At 44.0% G+C, this 19735-nt stretch overlaps 2 protein-coding genes across 3 annotated transcripts in view; both read left to right on the plus strand.

The window, feature by feature from the left end:
- Positions 1-3614, plus strand: part of TSPAN32 (tetraspanin 32) — a 72740-nt gene extending 69126 nt beyond the window's left edge. For both annotated transcript variants that reach the window (XM_077818270.1, XM_077818272.1), the window contains one exon: positions 2802-3614. In XM_077818270.1, the coding sequence (XP_077674396.1) occupies positions 2802-2918 (117 nt within the window). In that variant the 3' untranslated portion in view covers positions 2919-3614. The remainder of the gene's footprint in view (positions 1-2801) is intronic.
- A 1021-nt stretch (positions 3615-4635) lies between these two features.
- Positions 4636-19735, plus strand: part of CD81 (CD81 molecule) — a 78669-nt gene continuing 63569 nt past the window's right edge. The window contains exon 1 of the mRNA XM_077818275.1: positions 4636-4871. Within this exon, the coding sequence (XP_077674401.1) occupies positions 4806-4871 (66 nt within the window). The 5' untranslated portion in view covers positions 4636-4805. The remainder of the gene's footprint in view (positions 4872-19735) is intronic.

Here is a 19735-nt window from a genome sequence, read left to right on the forward strand (position 1 = left end):
TTTGTCATCTGTATCAGGCTTTTATTCTGTACATTCTGGCTAGAGGCAGATTAAGATTTACTGGGGCCCTGGGCACAAAGAACATTTGGGTCACCCCATTAAAAACACAAATGTATCAAAAATGCATCAGTACAAAGACTCTATTCAGTGTTTACACACTGTGTTAATAATAAAGCAAATCATATTACAGTTCATTATGCCTAAATTAACTGTTCAATTTTCCCACATAGAAATGAATTTTGCTAGATATTATCCATGCCATTACACAAAGGTGTTCACTGATAAATCTGGACAGCACTGATGTTACAAGAATCAGTGTTTCACAGGTCAACAAGTGGTTCTTTCATCTCCCCAATTTTCTTAACCCTGACCATTACAGCTTTTTCCCCACCTATTGAACCTCTTACAAAGTCCAGTTTTTTTACTGTGGAAGTAAAACTGTCTGAAAGACAACAGCTATAATTCCAGAAAGTAACTTAATTAAAAGAAATAATCTTCGCATGAAGTTAAATTACTCTATTATTAAGAACTTTGTTTTAAGCCAGTTCTCAACATTGGCTGAAACTTAAAGTTTGCAACTGATCACATAAGCTATGAAAAAATGTTGAAAGAATCTGATGTGTGCCAAAGTAACTCCTTTCGCTTTCTGCCAAAGGCAATTCATGTCAAACCACAAGAAAGTTTATATTTTATCAGTTAAGTTTTAGGACTAACTATTTCCCCTAATCAGAAACTAGCTTATAGATTTCAGAGTAGCAGCCATGTTAGTCTGTATTCGCAAAAAGAAAAGGAGTACTTGTGGCACCGTAGAGACTAACAAATTTATTTGAGCATAAGCTTTCGTGATTAGGCCCAATGATGGTGTCCCCTGAATAGATAAACCGCATTTGCTCCAACCCCTCAGACAGAGACAAACACCTACAAGATCTCTATCAAGCATTCTTACAACTACAATACCCACCTGCTGAAGTGAAGAAACAGATTGACAGAGCCAGAAGAGTACCCAGAAGTCACTTACTACAGGACAGGCCCAACAAAGAAAATAACAGAACGCCACTAGCCATCACCTTCAGCCCCCAACTAAAACTCTCCAACGCATCATCAAGGATCTACAACCTATCCTGAAGGATGACCCATCACTCTCATAGATCTTGGGAGACAGGCCAGTCCTTGCTTACAGACAGCCCCCCAACCTGAAGCAAATACTCACCAGCAACCACGCACCAGAACCACTAACCCAGGAACCTATCCTTGCAACAAAGCCCGTTGCCAACTCTGTCCGCATATGTATGCAGGGGACACCATCATAGGGCTTAATCACATCAGCCACAATATCAGAGGCTCGTTCACCTGCACATCTACCAATGTGATATATGCCATCATGTGCCAGCAATGCCCCTCTGCCATGTACATTGGTCAAACTGGACAGTCTCTACGTAAAAGAATAAATGGACACAAATCAGACGTCAAGAATTATAACATTCAAAAACCAGTTGGAGAACACTTCAATCTCTCTGGTCACTTGATTACAGACCTAAAAGTGGCAATACTTCAACAAAAAAACTTCAAAAACAGACTCCAACGAGAGACTGCTGAATTGGAATTAATTTGCAAACTGGATACAATTAACTTAGGTTTGAATAGAGACTGGGAGTGGAAGGGTCATTACACAAAGTAAAACTATTTCCCCATGTTTATCCCCCTCCCCCCGCTCCCCACTGTTCCTCAGACGTTCTTGTCAACTGCTGGAAATGGCCCACCTTGACTATCACTACAAAAGTTTTCTCCCTCCTCCCCCCCGCTCTCCTGCTGGTAATGGCTCACCTTACCTGATCACTCTTGTTACAGTGTGTATGGTAACACCCATTGTTTCATGTTCTCTATGTATATAAATCTCTCCACAGTATTTTCCACTGAATGCATCCGATGAAGTGAGCTGTAGCTCACAAAAGCTTATGCTCAAATAAATTTGTTAGTCTCTAAGGTGCCACAAGTACTCCTTTTCTTTTAGCTTATAGATATACATTAAATCACACTTCTAAGAATAGGCCAGGTTCTGATTAGCCAGAGCACACAACAGGATGTTCGGTTATTACTAAGCCAGGGAGAGAATAGTTTTTCTCATAATACTGCAGAGAGAAAATATTCATCACCCCATTATACCAGTGCCTCATCTTCAGTGTAATGGAGGGGAAAAAGTCATTGGAACTGAAGGTCCTCACAAGATAAATTTCTCCCACTTCTATAATTATCTGGGTTTGTCCTTTATGTTTTGTCCCCCAACCTGGCTGGGTTTTGGCAGTCACATAGCAACCGATCACTGTTAGTCCATGACAACAGTTGATTCCACTGACCATCTTTGTTAAGTACATTCAGATTTCATTTGTGAAATCCATAGTTGAGTCAGTTGGGTCTGGAAGCTGTGGACCAGTGTAAACAGTGCCACCTCAGTCCCATGCTGGATGAGGGGGAAAATACACACAAAGATCTTAAAAGTATGGTCTGGGGTAAATAGCACTATAGTCTTTCATCCAGTGCTAAGGTGAATGAACTATACTATGAAAGGCCTCATAGCAGCTGAACAGGTGGGTGACAAGAATCCACACTAAGATCCAAAGGCTGTGAACCACGTGCATGGGGAAGTAGAATCCACAAAGGTCTCAGGAGTGCAGGTGGGGGTAAATAGGGCTACATCATGATGTATTAGGATGGTGTAAATAATGCTACTTTGTGAGATGCAGGTATAGGGGCATCCAAAGGCCTTGAAACTGTAGGTGTATGATAACTGTCCTTTTTTTTAGGGAAGAGAAGTTAACAGAGATGGGCTGGAGCTGTTGTTAGAGTCCAATCCCATTTCCCAAAGGACAAGACAAGATGAACAGGCACAAGATGGGGAAAGAAAAGTACAGCAAAGATAGAAAAATGAAGCTTCTGTCACTTGCTGCCTAACTGCTGGAAAAAAGCTCCTGTATAAGAGTATGGACATTCTCGATGCATTCACAGTGAACCAAACCGATATCAGGCTAAACCTGTGGAAGGCTCTACATTGCAGTTCCAGAATACAGTGTCTGAAATGTTCATAAGGCAATACTTAATTCCAATAAAGCCAGTATCAGAAGACCAGATGAAGAATGTTGTTGCAGTTAAAGAACTGGACTAGGATCAGAGGTGTGTGAGTTCAATTCCTGGCTTTGCGACAGAATCTGTGTGTGAGAGGAGGATAGTCACTTGATCTCTCTGTGCCTCAGTTCCCCATCTGAAAAGAGGGATAATATTGCCTTTCTACATCTTGTCTAAATAAACTGTAAGCTCTTTGGAGCAAAGACTCTCTCGCCTAGGAATCAGTGGGAGGTACGTGTCCAAATACTTTTGAGGATCTGGATCTCCCTTACTATGTGTATGTAAAGTGCCTAGAACACTGGGACCTTGATCTTGGTTGGCACCTGTAGGTGCCCCTTTAATAAATAATTATTCTGTCACCTTCACTTTGAGAATTACTATTCTCCCTACACAGGCCCAATGGAATTCACAAACCTGTTTGCAGAGTACGGTACTCCTCAACATGAGTAAGAGTGGTAGGATCAGCACCAGAGCAAGAAATACATTTTATTAGGGATGAGCAAGTCAGCAGAACTTGGTTTCGGACAAAATTTTATTAAATTTAAAAATATGTATGTTGTCTGTTTTTATCTTTTTTTTTTCTGAATTTCATGTGCTGAAAGGTCAAATATAATTGTAATTCAGATCAAGTGTGTTTGCAGTTCAAACACAGCTGAACTGGATCTCTTCCTTGGATGCATTAAGGCCCAGAATCCTGCAAAGGTTTATGCAAGTGCTTAACTTTACTCCCATTGCTTTCAATGGGATTATTTCAGACAGTATAGTTTAGCATGAATATTAAGTGTTTTCAGCATCAGGGCCTAATACAAATTATACAGATTAGATGAGGGATGGGGAAATCGGTTTTTCCAAATTTAAAACTGCCGCATGTAAGCTGAAATCCAACCCTCTTACCCAAAATTCGGTGCAGCCCTCGAACTTCCAGTAGGCCCCCAGAAGAATCCCCAGGCACGGTAGCTGCTCCGCTGTTGAATTCCATGGCCATGTACACTTGAGCCTTTAAAAGAGCAATATATTTTTTTCAGGTTTCAGAGTAACAGCCATGTTAGTCTGTATTCGCAAAAAGAAAAGGAGTACTTGTGGCACCTTAGAGACTAACCGATTCATCTGAGCATAAGCTTTCGTGCATCCGATGAAGTGAGCTATAGCTCACGAAAGCTCATGCTCAAATAAATTGGTTAGTCTCTAAGGTGCCACAAGTACTCCTTATATTTTTTTCAGTAGTCACTTGTGGTTTGTGAATCTGGACATAGAGACTTTTAAGTAAGAGCTACTTACTTACATCAGTCTCATCCGTTAATAGTCGCCCAGTCGCTTGAGAACGTTGAGAACAGCTGTGCCCGGTATGATTGATGCCTGTTTCTGGGATCGTTCAGAAATGGTATAAAAGGCAGTGGGACGTTGGGGCCGCCTGCCCCCAGGAGGCGGTAGCCTCCTCTGTAAAAATGACCGGCTGCGGCTGAGTGGGAGGATCGTGGCTTAGCGACAGAGCTAGGGGGTGGGTGTCTGTAATTGAATGGGGGAGGAGATAACGAAGAGAAGCCGCCTAGCACCTCACCAGTCAGCGGAAATCCCAAAGGAAAACATAGAGGCTACCCTCCGCAATAGCTGCGGCTCCTTGTTCACACGCGCTGATTTAACAGGCCACCCCTCGCAGGCAGCTCTGCCCACAGAAATCCGCAGCAATGGGCGTGGAAGGCTGCACCAAGTGCATCAAATACCTGCTTTTTGTCTTTAATTTTGTCTTTTGGGTGAGTTGCGCTTTTTTTCCATTTCTCCCCCCCCCCAGGTCTCGGGCACGGATGTGTGTATCACACAACGCGGGGCGGCTGTGTTCGCTTTTCCTCCCCCTGGCTGCAGAGGGATTCCGACCCAAAACAATGCAGCGGGGAGCGGAGACTTGGCTTCCTCCCTGCACGAGAGGAGCAAAGCCCCCTCCTCTGAACAGCTGTGAGGGACGGGAAGGACGTTCGGTTTGGAAGATGGGGGAGGCTGAGCCCAGCGTAAAATGGTTGTTGCATTGAAAGAGCTTAAGGGCCTGAGCAGTGGGCTGATCCGCAAGCCCAGGCTGCGAGCTGTTCTTACCCCCCCCCCAGGTCTTTAAATTTTTTTTTAATTAAAAAAGAAAAGCAGCCCCATAAATCTGACGTGGTTCTTTAAATTCTGAAGGATTGCGTTGATCCCGGGTTAAAATGTACAGACGCTCGCCAAAGTTGATAAACCACCTGTAAACCGAATTGAAAAATGCTTGGGAGGCGCGGAGTGAGGAGCTCTGTCTGTCTGTCTGCGGGGTTGAGCGAGTACGCCTGTGGGTACAAATGCTGGTGCGTAGTTATATAATAGCTGAGGTGGTCAGCTGTAAAGGCATCTGCAGGCGGTGAAAGTGTTTTCTGGGGTTCTAGCAGGTGGGAACTAGAGAATTACTAAAACATGTAAATCCTGTGGTTAGACGCTGGAAATTAGAGTGTGATGTATTCTCTCCCCCCCCCCCCTTCTTTCTTAAAAATAAAAAAATAACTCTTCAGTAAACATACGTTTTTATCTTTGAAATTTGTTTTGATGCCAAATTTTCTAATATGTGCAGCGAAGTTGGCTCTGAAAACAAGGGTGCTGAAACAATTTGTATAGTGGGAGTGCTGAGAGTCGCTGAATCAAACTGTAAACCCTATATATGATAGACCCCACTTCAAGAAAAGGATTGCAGCAGCACCTATGGCCGAAAAACAAAAATAGTTAAAAATGAGGAGACATGTAAAACTGGATTTTTTTTTAAAAAAAAATTATTCACTTTATTTATTATTTTGTCTAGTGCTCCTGCTTCTCCTGTTTTACAAGTGGGGAATCTGGGCGGAGTTTGGGGGGAAATGTTAGGTTTCCCAGCCTTGGGATATGAATTGAAAACTCAGTGTTGCTGTTAGGTTAAGAAAGATGAGCTGATTGCTTGGAGAAAGAATGTACATGGGGAGGAAGGGGGAGTTAAAACATACTTGCTTAGTAGATGTCATAGACAAATGAGGACATTTAAAAGATAGGCGATGTGCATGGTTTTTCACACTCCTCCCATCATCTCATACTCCCTCCCTGCTTGGAGAATTTTGCAAGGACCACACCCTGAATCTCAGAAAAGTCTTTGCCTTAGTTTCTACAGCTCTGGATTTTAGAGGAGATTTGGTTTTGATTTTTTTTGGTTCTGTGGAGCTCGGACTTCCTGACTGTACAATTTGAGCACTGTTGCTTCATAGAATCATAGAATATCAGGGTTGGAAGGGACCTCAGGAGATCATCTAGTCCAACCCCCTGCTCAAAGCAGGACCAACCCCCAATTTCTGCCCCAGAACCGTAAATGGCCCCCTCAAGGATTGAACTCACAACCCTAGGTGTAACAGGCCAATGCTCAAACCACTGAGCTATCCCTACCCCTGAAAAAAGAAAAAGCTTCCATACTATTTAAGAAGCAAATCAAATCCTGTATGTAGTAAGAAGGTCTTCTAGCAGCTGCCTGCCATGAATAGTTAATCAGCTGTATAGCTGTATTAATTTAACAATAGGTTGTGTAGGCTAGCTTTCCCCTGTGTGTGTAATAAGGTCAGCCTGTTTGTCCCAGTTATGAGTCCCCCCAGGGTGACTGGGGTTTGTGCGTGAAAGGCAGTGCCCTTTGTTCTGTTTGGCTGCTTATTTCTCATGCCTTTTCCTCCCTGAGATGGAGCTGGTGTGGCTAGTTATCTTGCTGGACATTTTAGGGGCAGACAGTGATGCTTTGGTGTTGGGTTGGCCAGGCCTGTCTCGGATGATATGTGGTTCTTGCAGCTTTTTTAGAGACCAGAGTAGTAGCTGAACACCACTTCCCTGCCCTGCTTTGGTTACAGTTAATATTTTGCTGGCAGTTGAGAACGCCCGAAGGCTATATCAGTCTTCACCCTACTTTTAAACTGAGTTGACAACATGTATTTACACTAATCAGACACCAGAGTAGCACCATTTCAGAGAGGTGGTTTTAGATGGGGTAGCAGGAAGCCTCCCACGCTCAGGGCCTTGAACTCCTTTCCATTTCCTTGGAATTCTAGGTCATGGTCCCGGGTCCCTGCTGACTGCTAGAAAGAGCAGTGCTGGTGACAGTGAAGGAGGAGTTCAGTGAGGGTGAAGTCTGATGAAGGGAATATTTTTGCAACACTCAGTCCTCCTTGGTCATGAACGCACTGACGGCAGAGAATCTGTTTACATGAATGAACCCCCATCCCACCCCAGCTAGTGACAGATGATTATCTAAGAATGTGTTGTGTACTGATTTGCTGGTGATATAAACAGGAAATACCAATAGCTTCAACCAGTAGCTGATTCCGGTTCCTCAGAATTTCCTATTTTCTTTCCTGGGCTCTAATTCTCCTCACCTCACTGAGCCGGCAGCACTTTTAACTCAGGCCATGTCTACGCTAGGAGTGCTTGGCTGGTATAGCTACACCGCCAGAGCACTCCTAAAGTACATGCAGCTAGAGTGGAAAAGCTCTACTTTTATCAGTATCGCTTATTCCACACACCCGCACTACCCGAACAAAACACTATACCGGTAGAAGCACAGTTTTGCTGGTGTAACTGCATCTGTAGTAGGGGCTTCTGCTGGCATAGCTATGTCTGTCAGGGATCACGCCGCTGACTGACAACGACACCAGCAGACGCCTGTAGTGTAGACGTGATCTCATTTTGCAATGCAGTGAGCTTCTCTAGCGCCTTTCCTCAAGAGATCTCAAGCATTTACAAGCATGGATTGCTTAAACCTCACAACACCAGCATTGGCCATGTAAAGTATTAGTGCCATTTTACAGACAGGTAAAGTGATACCCAAGGGCATCCAGGGAGTCGGTCATCAATCTGGGAGTGGAACTCCAGACTCGGGGCTGCTCCAGCTGCTGGACCGTGTGCCTGCCCTCTGCTATCCACCCCCACGTATTCAGTACTCCTGTCTGGTCACCTTGGGGTGTTCTTGATTCCAGTTTAGAATAAGTTCAACTGCAACCACCCTTGCTGCACTGCCCCTTCTCCAGTCTGATGATATCTCCCTATGAAAAACATGACCAGAACTGAGGACAGTAGGCCAGGTTCATCCCTGGTGTAAATTCATGTTTAAAGAATGAGCGCCACACAATATTTCTCACATTCTCATTACCAACTCCTCCCTCAAAATAACAAGCAGATGTTAGAAAACGGTAGCATCTCCATCTAACCTCCTTACTTCGGGGTCACTGCACTTTCCTTCTCTTTGCTCCTTCCCAGTTATCTAGTTCATCCAGGAGCTCTCTTTCCTTTTTGTCCTAGTTTCCTGACTTTTTTTTTTTTTTTTTTTTGAGTGGGGGGAGTGGTTCTTTGTGGCGACACTAGGATCTAGCAGGAAGGATATATGGGAACTATACACACGCAGTTGCAGAGCAAGCCTGCCTGTTCACATCCACCCCTGTCTCCCTGGTAGGAAATGACTGTTTTCCTATCTGCAAAAACAACGAGGAGTCCTTGTGGCACCTTAGCGACTAACAAATTTATTTGGGCATAAGCTTTCGTGGGCTAAAACCCACTTCATAAGATGCATGGAGTGGAACATACAGTAGGGAGGTATAAATACACAGCATATGAAAAGATGGGAGTTGCCTTCCCAAGTGGGGGGTCAGTGCTAATGAGCCAGTTCAATTAAGGTGGAAGTGGGCTAAACTCCTACATGCCACAAGGGGCCACAACAATTTTTCCACGGTATGCATCTGATGAAGTGAGCTGTAGCTCACGAAAGCTCATGCTCAAATAAATTGGTTAGTCTCTAAGGTGCCACAAGTACTCCTTTTCTTTTTTCACCCAACAATATTGTTAATCTATCCAGCTATACTCTTAGGACAGACTCTTCTGCTGGGCTATCTCGGGGCCTCTCCTGCCCCACCACCCCCACGAACATGATACAGTTCTGCGGTGATCTAGAATCCTACTTTCAACGTTTCCGATTCAGGGAATATTTCCAAAACACCGCTGAACAGCTCACTAACCCACAGAAACGTTCCTACCAACACTACAAAAAGAAGGATTCTGCGTGGACTCCTCCTGAAGGTTGAAACAACAGACTGGACTTCTACAGAGGGTGCTTCCACCGACGTGCACGGGCTGAAATTGTGGAAAAACAGCATCATTTGCCCCATAACCTCAGCCGTGCAACAACGCCATCCGCAGCCTCAGAAACAACTCTGATATCCTAATCAAAAAGGCTGACAAAGGAGGTGCTGTCGTCATCATGAATAGGTTGGAATATGAATGAGAGGCTGTTAGGCAACTCTCTGACACCACATTCTACAGGCCATTACCCTCTGATCCCACTGAGGGTTATCAAAAGAAACTACACCATCTGCTCAAGAAACTCTCTGAAGAAGCACAGGAACAAATCTGCACAGACACACTCCTAGAGCCCCGACCAGGGGTATTCTATCTGTTACCCAAGATCCATAAACCTGGGAACCCTAGATGCCCCATCATCTCAGGCATTGGCACCCTGACAGCAGGATTATCTGGTTATGTAGACGCTCCCCTCAGTCCTGTGCTACCAGCACTCCTACCTATCTTCGAGACACCACTGACTTCTTGAGGAAACTACAGTCCTGAAAACATAGGCAGTGACTAGAAAGGAGGAAGACTGCTTAAGAGAAGGAATAGTAAGCCATCCTGTTTGTTCCATGAATAACAGAATGTTCAGACTATCAAAGGTGATCATGAGGGCAGTGATCTCTGTCCGAACTATGGGATGTCTAGTCTCAGAGCTGGAATCTCAGCCATGAAGAGAACACTCTTGTGTGTAAAGGGGCAGAGCAAACTGATCTGCACAAGTGTCCGCAACAGTGATTCTTCTGGCTGATTTGAGGAGTGGCATGAAGGGTTCAAAGGGTCCCTAGTAATTCTTTAGTGGAATGATGACCGCAACAGCATGGGAGCCTCATAGGTGGCAGAAGCTTCACCATATGAGCTGTTTCTAACCCAGTGCAGATGATAGACTACTTTTGGGACTGCTGGGCATCCATCCATCTCTGCCACCCCTGTTCCAGCTCAGGCCTAAGATTTGAGTACTACTCCTACCCATCATTCTGAAGGTTTTGGCGGGCATCTTTCCACAGCTAGCCAGTTGTGGCTAGGATTAGCCCATCAGCCATGTTGGACTCCACTAATGAACCTTGTTATCAAGCAGTTTCATCCCAGATGATGCTTGCTTAGAGGCTTCAAAGCTGGGAGGCCTTTTAGGGTGTCTCTACTCAGCCAGGAAAAAACCGCAGTGGGAGCAAGTCTCCTAGCCCTTGTCAATTGACACAGGCTTGCGGGGCTAAAAACAGCCATGTAGATGTTCAGGCTTGGGCTGGGCTCTGAGACCTGGGGAGGGTTACAGAGCCTGGGCTCCAGCTGGAGCCCGGGCTCTGAGACCTGGGGAGGGTCACAGAGCCTGGGCTCCAGCTGGAGCCTAAACATCTACCTGGTTATTTTTAACCCATGGCCCGGGTTACTGACTGAGGCACCGAGATGCACTGCCGTGGGTGTGTGGATTTTTGATATATAATTTTTTTTTAATTTCCTGTATAGACATACCTTTAGTCACTCCCCCTTAAGGGTATCTTGCAGCTTTCATAGCTGTGTTTTATTGGAACACTCAGGCTTGATATGGGATTAGAGGGATATCTTTAATTACCAGTTGAAATTTGAGCCTAGGCAGGAGGTAGCTAGCAGTATCTTAACATAAGGTGTCTTTACATTTGTATCTGAAGTTCTGCCACTCAGTCTAAGTCACTAACCCCTTGAGGGTGTCCATTCTCAGTGAACACAGGGCTAGATTTTTCAAATTACTTTTTAGAACCTACAGTTGGGGCCAGATTGTCAGAAGTGCTCCGTACCAATATGCTGTGTTCTCTTGAAAATCCAGCTCTAGTCGGGGGTGTGGAACCCTTGAAAATCTAGGTCAATATATACTGTAGTTTTTAGGATTTGTTAAGCTGTGGGAGGCACCAGGGCTGACACCAGACTAGCTTGTTAGTATGCAGAGCTGCTCGGTTCTTGCCCTTCCCTAGCGCCCTAGACTCACTTGCATATCTGCCCTGAATCCAGGTCAGGAGTTGTTGGCACAAAAGTGTGAGGGAGAGCAAGAAGTTTGGCAGAACTCTGCACTGTCATTGCATGTTAAAGAGAAGCTTGTTCTGAGGCTTCAGAAGAAGGAAGGAAGCAGTTTAAGCTTTAACTTAATTCACCAAACAAGGGGAAAAACTGTGTTATCTCTCTCCCCCCCCCCCCTTTAATGTTTGTTCCGCTGCAGTGTAAATAAATGACAACCTTCTTGACCCCCCAGCCACCAGTACATGTTGGAGTCTCATAAGGCAGCTATGCTGAGGAAATGGATGGAGAGACCTTCCTTTTCTGCCAACTTACCGGAGAGTGTCATACCAAAAAGTCTCCTCTTCCCTGTCCTTTTTCTTATTTTAGGTCCCTTAGCTCAAGACCTCATGTAGAAGATGCCAGACCAGCTAGTTATCCGGTAGGGTAGGCTAACAGGTTTGGCATAGTGTTAGTCTTCCTAATTATGATGGATGGGCACTATAAATTATAGTCCTAGTTTATATATGCATTGTGTATGCCATGTACACACAGTCAAATGGCTATATACCATTTATAGTTTGTAAAAGGTACGTGAGGTTCTCTCTTTTTGGACCAACAGAAGTTGGTCTAGCTGTGTAGGTGAACATTTGTCACAAAGTGACCATTCTATATTTGACCTTTCAGTCCTCATCCTCAAAGGAAACATGACCAACACCTTCAAAAGAGGAGTTTAAATTCACGATTCTGCTACACACCAAAAATCATGGACTCAGTAGAGACACTAGTTGTGTGTCTCATTACAACAATCCACTAACTCTCCTTTGTCCTATAACTGCAGAGATGTTAATTGTCCATTTTGAATGGTTTCTTGCAAGATTGTTAAGCATAAGGAGTTAACACATCTGCTCCACCTTGTGTGTTTCATATCCTGGGACCAGCATGGCTACAACAACACTGAAAACATTTATAGTTTGTAGGTATCATACATGGGGTTTCTTATGGGGATACATGTTTTGGAAGGGATAAGTGTCAGCATATTCAGTTCACTGTGCTTCAGAAAGGATTTTAGAATCTGCAGCTCCTTTTCTTAAAAAGAAATAACTCAAACCCTTTAAACTCTTGGTGTGAGATATGGGCGCTCTCACCAGCTCATGCTTGCATGTGCTGGTTTTTCTGGCAACATGGTAAGTGCTCCTTAAATCTGCAGCGAGGCTAGTGTCACTGAAGTTGATAGAATTGCATCTGCTCTTGTAAGGGCTGAATTGAGACAGAAATCCTTTCTCAGTGGTGGTCTCCTCAATTGGATTGACTTTCATTGTTGCAGCTGCAGATGAAACCAAGGCCAGAAACTTGAATGAATTGCCTAAATGTTGAAGCACAGGACTTGGAATTGGGAGTTCAGGGATCTGTTCTTAGCTTTGCTACGGACTTGCTGTGTAACCTTGGGAAGTTGCCTGACCTCTGCCTCCATTTCACTACAGGAAAGTCATAAAGTGCTTTGAGATCCTCTGAAGACAGGTATTCCAGAAGTGCAAAGACGTGTCTGGGCATCAAAAGAGACTGATATTGGCTACGATTAGATTGTGCCTTATTAGGTCATTAAGGGCCAGACTGCCAAATGCTCAGCACTTGGAGTTGGGGCAGGAGTTTCCAAAGCACTCTGCACGTGCTTCTCTGACGCTAATGGCCAGGTCTGCAGAGGAGCTCAGCTGCTGATGTTCTGAGCTCTTCTGAAAACCTGTCTCTGAAATGTGAAAGTACACAGTTGGTAATGCTAATTCCAATAGGCGCTTTGAAAGAAAAACAACTCCTCCTCCTCATATCGAAAGATTGGGAGTTACCGGCATCCGGTTTACTGAACTGAGCTTTCAGTTTTACTTGTAGATATGGCAGTTTTAGTTCTGGGTTTTTTTGTTTTTTTTTTAAATGACAGTTCAGTCATGGCTTGTTTTGGCTATGCACTTCATTGAATTGTGATTTACTCCCTCTCCTCCTTCCCCCTCACAACCTCATTTCTTGAATCTTGAGCAGACAATCAGATTTCAGCTTCTGTGCTAACTGAGCTGAATTGAAAGCAGAGTTCAGTCCAGTGTTTGGAGCTGTGCTGCCTTCATCCAGAACTGGATTGGCCCACACCAAGAAGTGACCCTGGAGAGACTACAGGAAGCCAGATAGCTTCGTTTAAAATATAATTAAACATAAAGAAGAAGAAATTGACTTGCTCTGAAAAGGATCAACCAACTTGGTGTCTAATGCAGCCTATGGCAGCCTTCCAGATCTAGAGCCCGCACTGACTGCATTACTAGGGAAGTGTCTAATTAGAAGGCATAACAGAGTTCCCTTTTAATTCCATTTTCCACACAGCAGATAGCTATTTTCTCTTGCCTGTGGTGGGTAAATATGGTATGGTTAGAGGTAGGGGAAAGCATGGTGAATGTATTATATGAAAGATCGCTTCTCTGTCTTGGGTTAGTAGCACTTTAGATTCTTGTCTCTAATAGGTTAGGGGATTTTTTGTTTGTTTGTTCTGTATTTCGTTTCCTTGGATGCTTCTGGACTTTCCTCCTTCCTTTGGTCATTTCCCCTCCAGACGTGGCTTAGGTTCCTTATTTATTCCTGTTTTAGGAGACTCGGAGTAAAATGAGAAACCACCTGGCATGGAAAGGATCAAGTTTAAAACAAACGAAGTGAAGTAAGCCTCCCATAACAAGCTGCCTATCTACCCTCATGCCCTTCCTTTCAAACGAGACATGAACCATGGCAGTCGAGTAAAGCAGAAGAAGAGCTGGCTTAAAAGGCAGAGGAATACTATTTTATTTGTGTACTGATGGCATATAGTGGTGGTGTAGCAAAGTTGGTCCCAGAATATTAGAGAGAGAAGGAGGGTGAGGTAATATCTTGACCTGAAGAAGAGCTCCATGTAAGTTCGGCAGCTTCTCTCTCACAAGCAGAAATTGGTCCAATTAAAGATATTACCTCACCCTCCTTGTCTCTCTACAGACATAATGGTCGGTATTGTTCCCCGAGGCTTCAGTGGGAGTAGTTTCTGAATGAGTGCAAAAGGCACATGCTGAGAGTTTTGGGGTTTTTTTCTTTCAAAGCAGTCTAGGAGATTTAGATGTATGACTACCCCTCAGATTAATGAGTTGTCTCTTAACCGTTTAGGGTTTTTTTAATCCTTTTTTTCATAATCCTTTGCCCCAAGGAATATACAGTAGAAACATGCTCTAAGATGCTCTGTGATATTAGTGCAGAGGGCCTATATTTAATACTCAGTTGGGTTCATTAGCGAGCCCTGTGTGTTTCTATTCTTGTCGTGGTGGCATCCGTTACGGTTAAGAGGGCTTTGTGGTTTGGCGTGACACAGGAAGGTAGAAAATGTAACTGCCTATGGTTATGTCTATACTGGCAATTGCATGACAAAACTTTTGCCTTTCAGAGGTGTTAACAAAGACAAAAGTTTTGCCTCAACAACTGCCAGTGTGAGCAGCGCCTTGTCGGCAGGAGAGCCAACAAACAGCAGCTACACTGCCCGACTTTTAGTGGCACGGCTGTAGCGACACAGACATGTTGCTAAAAGCTGCGTAGTGCAGACAAGCACTATATTTCTACTTCTACACCATGTTATGGAAACAAGGTTAAAATTGCTTTAATGTGGTCTGCGTCTGTGTGCCTTTTTGAAATGGCTCTGTAGATAATGCAAAACAGCTCGAAATCTGCTCAGGTTGCGGTGTTGTGCATGCACCTGTTGGAAACAGTTTGGTTTAAATTAAATTGCAGTATTGAAGGCAGCTTTACAGGATTTTCAGAGGGTGTGTGTGTGTCATTCTCCCTGAGAAATTCCACAGTGCCCGGCAGACACCTGCCAGGTAATAAAAAAGATTTGGTGTGATCAGATGCCAGTAGCTGTAGGTGTGGATATTTGAATAATTGTACATTCATACTGGCCTATGTATTAGAACGAGCAGTCATTTAATGCTCATTTTTGAGGGGAGGGCGGGGGAGGGAAATTCCCATAGCAGATGGTCCGTATAAACAGCTGAAACCAAAACCCAGTTCCAGGTACCCCTGAAGTTTGGTGTTTGTATCCAGCTCTGAATTCAGTTTCTGGGGCTTATCTCTAGTGAACGTGGTCACAAGTAGGGAATGTCATTTAGCGGCTGGAAGAGGAGAATGGATCTCTGTTTCTGCCTCTGGCACTGAATCATTGTGAGTCAAAGGAAGTCATGTGACCTTCGTGCCTAAAATTATCTTTCTGAAACACTTATCTTCCTCAGTGTTAAGATTTGGTGTATTATTTTGTAAAGAGACTTGATCCTGTGGTGAAAGGTGCTATATAAGTGCCAAGTATTTTGTGTGTGTTTAAAAGTAACCGCAATTATCTGACCCTAGTTAAATAAATACAGTTAAATGAAATTTTAAAGCAGTCTTTGGGAATACTGATCACTGTTTTCACTATATGTCTGGTGTGGCTCTTTATGTCTCAGTGATAGGTCTTAATTATATTGATACTTCCCAGCAGAGCAATTCTGCAAAGCAGGTGTGAGACCTAGGGAGTGCAACTCCTATTTGAATGCATGGGAGAATAGGGGACTTCCACAGAAATTGCCATATTGGGTCAGATCCAAGGTCCATCTAGTCCAGGTCCTGTCTCAAAAGAGTGGCCAGCAGCAGATGCATCAGAGGAAGGTGTAAGAGTTTTTTGCAATAGGCAGATGTGGGATAATCTCCTCCCTTCCTCCTCCTCCTCTCCCCCCAGGTTCAGTCTTATCCTGGTTTTTAATAGTTGGGGTTTAAGCCAAACTCTGAAGTATGAGGTTGAATATCCCTCCATATTATACTAGTTTTCCTTTTAAACTGTTTTCCAAACTAGTTAAATATTGTGTGCTTGGTGAGTACGGGTTCCACCTAAAACTCCTGACCTGTCCCTCTTGTTGTCATCCTGACAGATCCTCCTGATGCTCAGATAGCAGCCATCAGCCCTGGAATGTGGTGCTAATGAAAACAGCTCACCCAGCTCTAAAAGCATGCCATATATTTGCTAAGTTTAGCCCAATTTTCTGTTTGTGAATAGACTGATTCCCCCCCCCCCCCCCGAAAATATTCATTCTCTTTTTTTCTTCACTAATAGTGTCTGCAGACATTTAATCCTACGTGTCCTTGTAAGCTATTCACTGCAAATACTGCATTAAGTATTTGCAATGCGCTACATATGTGGCCTTTGGTCTCACCTAAACTTCCTTATTTCTGCTCTCTGAAGGGATGACTCTGAAATCTGAAAAGAGCTTTCAGGATGGCCATGCAAATACTCATGTGGCTGCACACCTGCACAAGTACTTGTATTTGAATACATGTTCACTTGCATAACTGTAAGGCTTTTCCTGTCCCCTGAATGTTCTAAAATATCTGTGCAAAGGCAGTCTAGTTCGTAAAAAGCAGATGGGAAATATCCACACGCCCTTTTAAGAAAATTTATTTCTATCCTGACAAGTGTTTTCAGATACTCAGCTCTACTCCTGAAGAAGAATCATTATTCTGTAGTATCTGGCTGATGAATCTTGCCCCTATGCTCAGGGTTTAGCTGATCGCCATATTTGGGGTTGGGAAGGAATTTTCCTCCAGGGCAGATTGGAAGAGGCCCTGGAGGTTTTTCGCCTTCCTCTGTAGCATGGGGCACGGGTCACTTGCTGGAGGATTCTCTGCTCCTTGAAATCTTTAAACTAAGTTTTGAGGACTTCAATAGCACAGATATAGGTGTGAGGTTTTTTGCAGGAGTGGTGGATGAAATTCTGTGGCCTGCGTTGTGCAGGAGGTCAGACTAGATGATCATAATGGTCCCTTCTGACCTAAATATCTATGAATCTATATAGCACGGTGTCTTCACCAGCCAATCAATATCCCGATTTCTTTGTTCATCTAAAGGACTCTTATTTTAAGTATAATTTCCTGATGGTTCTCAAAGCCTTGCATGACTCCTGATGGACTATTGAGGAGGTTAGCCTTTCCCATTATAACAAAGTGGACCTAAATCATAGTTGGGTGAAAAACAGGGACAGACTGAAGGGAGACCTCTGAGGCCATGGGAGTGATGGCTGTGGGAGCGGTCCATGAGCACTTGGGACGGAACCTTGTGAACTTGTTTAGTCTAATTTCAAACCTGTCAGAGTGATACAGACCTGGGAGAACTTCTATTTGAGAGAGGCTTTAGCTTATCTTGATCTAACAAGTGAACTTTGTTGGCATAAAATACTTTTCCTCCATGAAAATGTTCACTAATGTCCATTCAGATGCTAAAAACAACGAGGAGTCCTTGTGGCACCTTAGACTAACACATTTATTTGGGCATAAGCTTTTGTGGGCTAAAACCCACTTCATTAGATGCATGGAGTGAAAAAACACAGTAAGGTCTGTGTGTCTCTCTCTCTGTAATGTTATGTATGTATAAATATACACACACATACAATCACAGCACATGAAAAGATGGGAGTTGCCTCACTAAGTGGGGGGTCAGTGCTAATTAGGCCAATTCAATTAAGGTGGAAGTGGCCTGTTCTCAACAGTTGTCAGGAAGGGGTGACTATCAAGAGACAGGAAATTACTTTTGTAGTGCTAACGAGGCCACCTTGGTTGCATTGGCCTTGTTAGCACTACAAAAGTAAATTTTCCCTCTCTTGATAGTCACCCCTTCTTGACAACTGTTGAGAATAGGCCACTTCCACCTTAATTGAATGGCCTCGTTAGCACTGACCCCCAACTTGGTAAGGCAACTCCCATCTTTTCATGTGCTGTGATACACACACACACACACACACACACACACACACACACACCCCCCCCCCCCCCTTACTGTGTTTTTCACTCCATGCATCTGATGAAGTGGGTTTTAGCCCACGGAAGCTTATGCTCAAATAAATGTGTTAGTCTTGCCACAAGGGCTCCTCCATAGTCTGTATCAGCAAAAACAAACACGGCTACTACTCTGAAACCTGTCATTCAGACACTGTTATGGTTTCCTGGCATTTCCTGTCTGGTACATCTCTCTCAGAGCATTGTCCTTTCATTTCCATTGCCAGATTCCTTTACCCAGGAGATATTTATAGGCCTATCCCACATTTGTTTTTTTTTTTTTAAATCTGGGAGTGGCCAGCCCTGTGCATGTCTGCTGTCGTTTAAAATTTCAAACTGCTCAGCTGAGAGTGACTTCCTTCCCTTTCAACAGCATCTACGGTGGGGGCAGGGGGAAGAACTTGATGTAGCAGTTCGGAAGAACAAGAATAGGGATCCATTCACTGTTTTTTGCTCTGGAAGGATGCACACAATACCCAACATGGAGTAAGCATTAAGAGAGCTACTTAGAAAAGGAGACTGTACAAAACAGATCAATCTCGCAGTCTAGGACAGTAATGATCTAAACACAAATAGGCAAGTATGAAAAACACGCATTCTCTCACTGCACCTCCCCTCTCCCCCCCCCCCCCCCCCCAAAAAAAAATCATGATGCTTCACCATAAGTATCTGAGAACAAATTATGGAGTTCCTTTAGTCTATGTGATGTATGCTAATATTTATTTAGCACCTTTCTGCAGAAGCTCTCAAATCCCTATACAAACATGGTATAAGCCTCCAAACTCCCTTGTGAGGCAGGTAAGAATTATCCATTCCCATTTACATGTGGATAAAGTGTGGCACAGCAAGGCAGTATGGTGTAAAGCATTTGCCTATGTCCTCCAAACAAGTCTGTGGCAGAACCAACAATAGTAGCTAGGACTCTTGGCTTTGTCCTTCAATTTTAAAACCCTATGCATTCCCTCTGCTTTCCACTCTGGGTGCAGCTCAGCTGAAATGCTGCATGAATTGTTGAAGGTTGGCTTTCTGCAGCTCAGCCTGCAGCAGTTGCCGGGAATAGTGTGTTGATCCAGGGGCAGTGGCTGGATTCTCTTGGCAAATGCGGCATAGTCCAAAGATCAAGCCATATCTGTTCCTTTCTGGCTATATTGTGTTGGGTTTTTGTGACGGACTGTTCCCCTATATTCACCCCTGGCACCCTGTGTCGTAATAATCAATAGTGTACAAGATATGCTTTGTGCGGTATCATTTGAAAACTCAGTTCGATCGTTATTGTCCTGGTAAAATGTGTGGCTGTGTTGTATGTAAAGTTATAAAATTTAATTGCAGGGTGTTATGTAGGCTGTGTCTATCCTGCACTTTCGTCAGTAAAACCTTTTGTCAGTCAAGGGTGTGGGGGAAAAAAAAACCCACCTCCCTGACAAAAGTTTTACTGATGAAAAGCACCGGCATGCACAGCGCTTTGTCGGTAGGAGACGCTCTCCTGCCAACAAAGCTACCGCCCCTCGGTGATGGTGGTGGTTTTATTTTGTCTGCAGGAGAGCTCTCTCTTGCTGACAAAGAGCAGCTACACCGCTTGCCTTACAGCAGTCTGGCTATAGTGGCACAGCTGTGCTGCTGGAAGGTGCACAGTGTAGACGTAGCCTAAAACATGCCCCAAGTCCGGGGAGTGACC

Source organism: Eretmochelys imbricata, chromosome 6 (genome assembly GCF_965152235.1).
Source record: "Eretmochelys imbricata isolate rEreImb1 chromosome 6, rEreImb1.hap1, whole genome shotgun sequence".
Classification (NCBI taxonomy): Eukaryota; Metazoa; Chordata; order Testudines; family Cheloniidae; genus Eretmochelys; species Eretmochelys imbricata.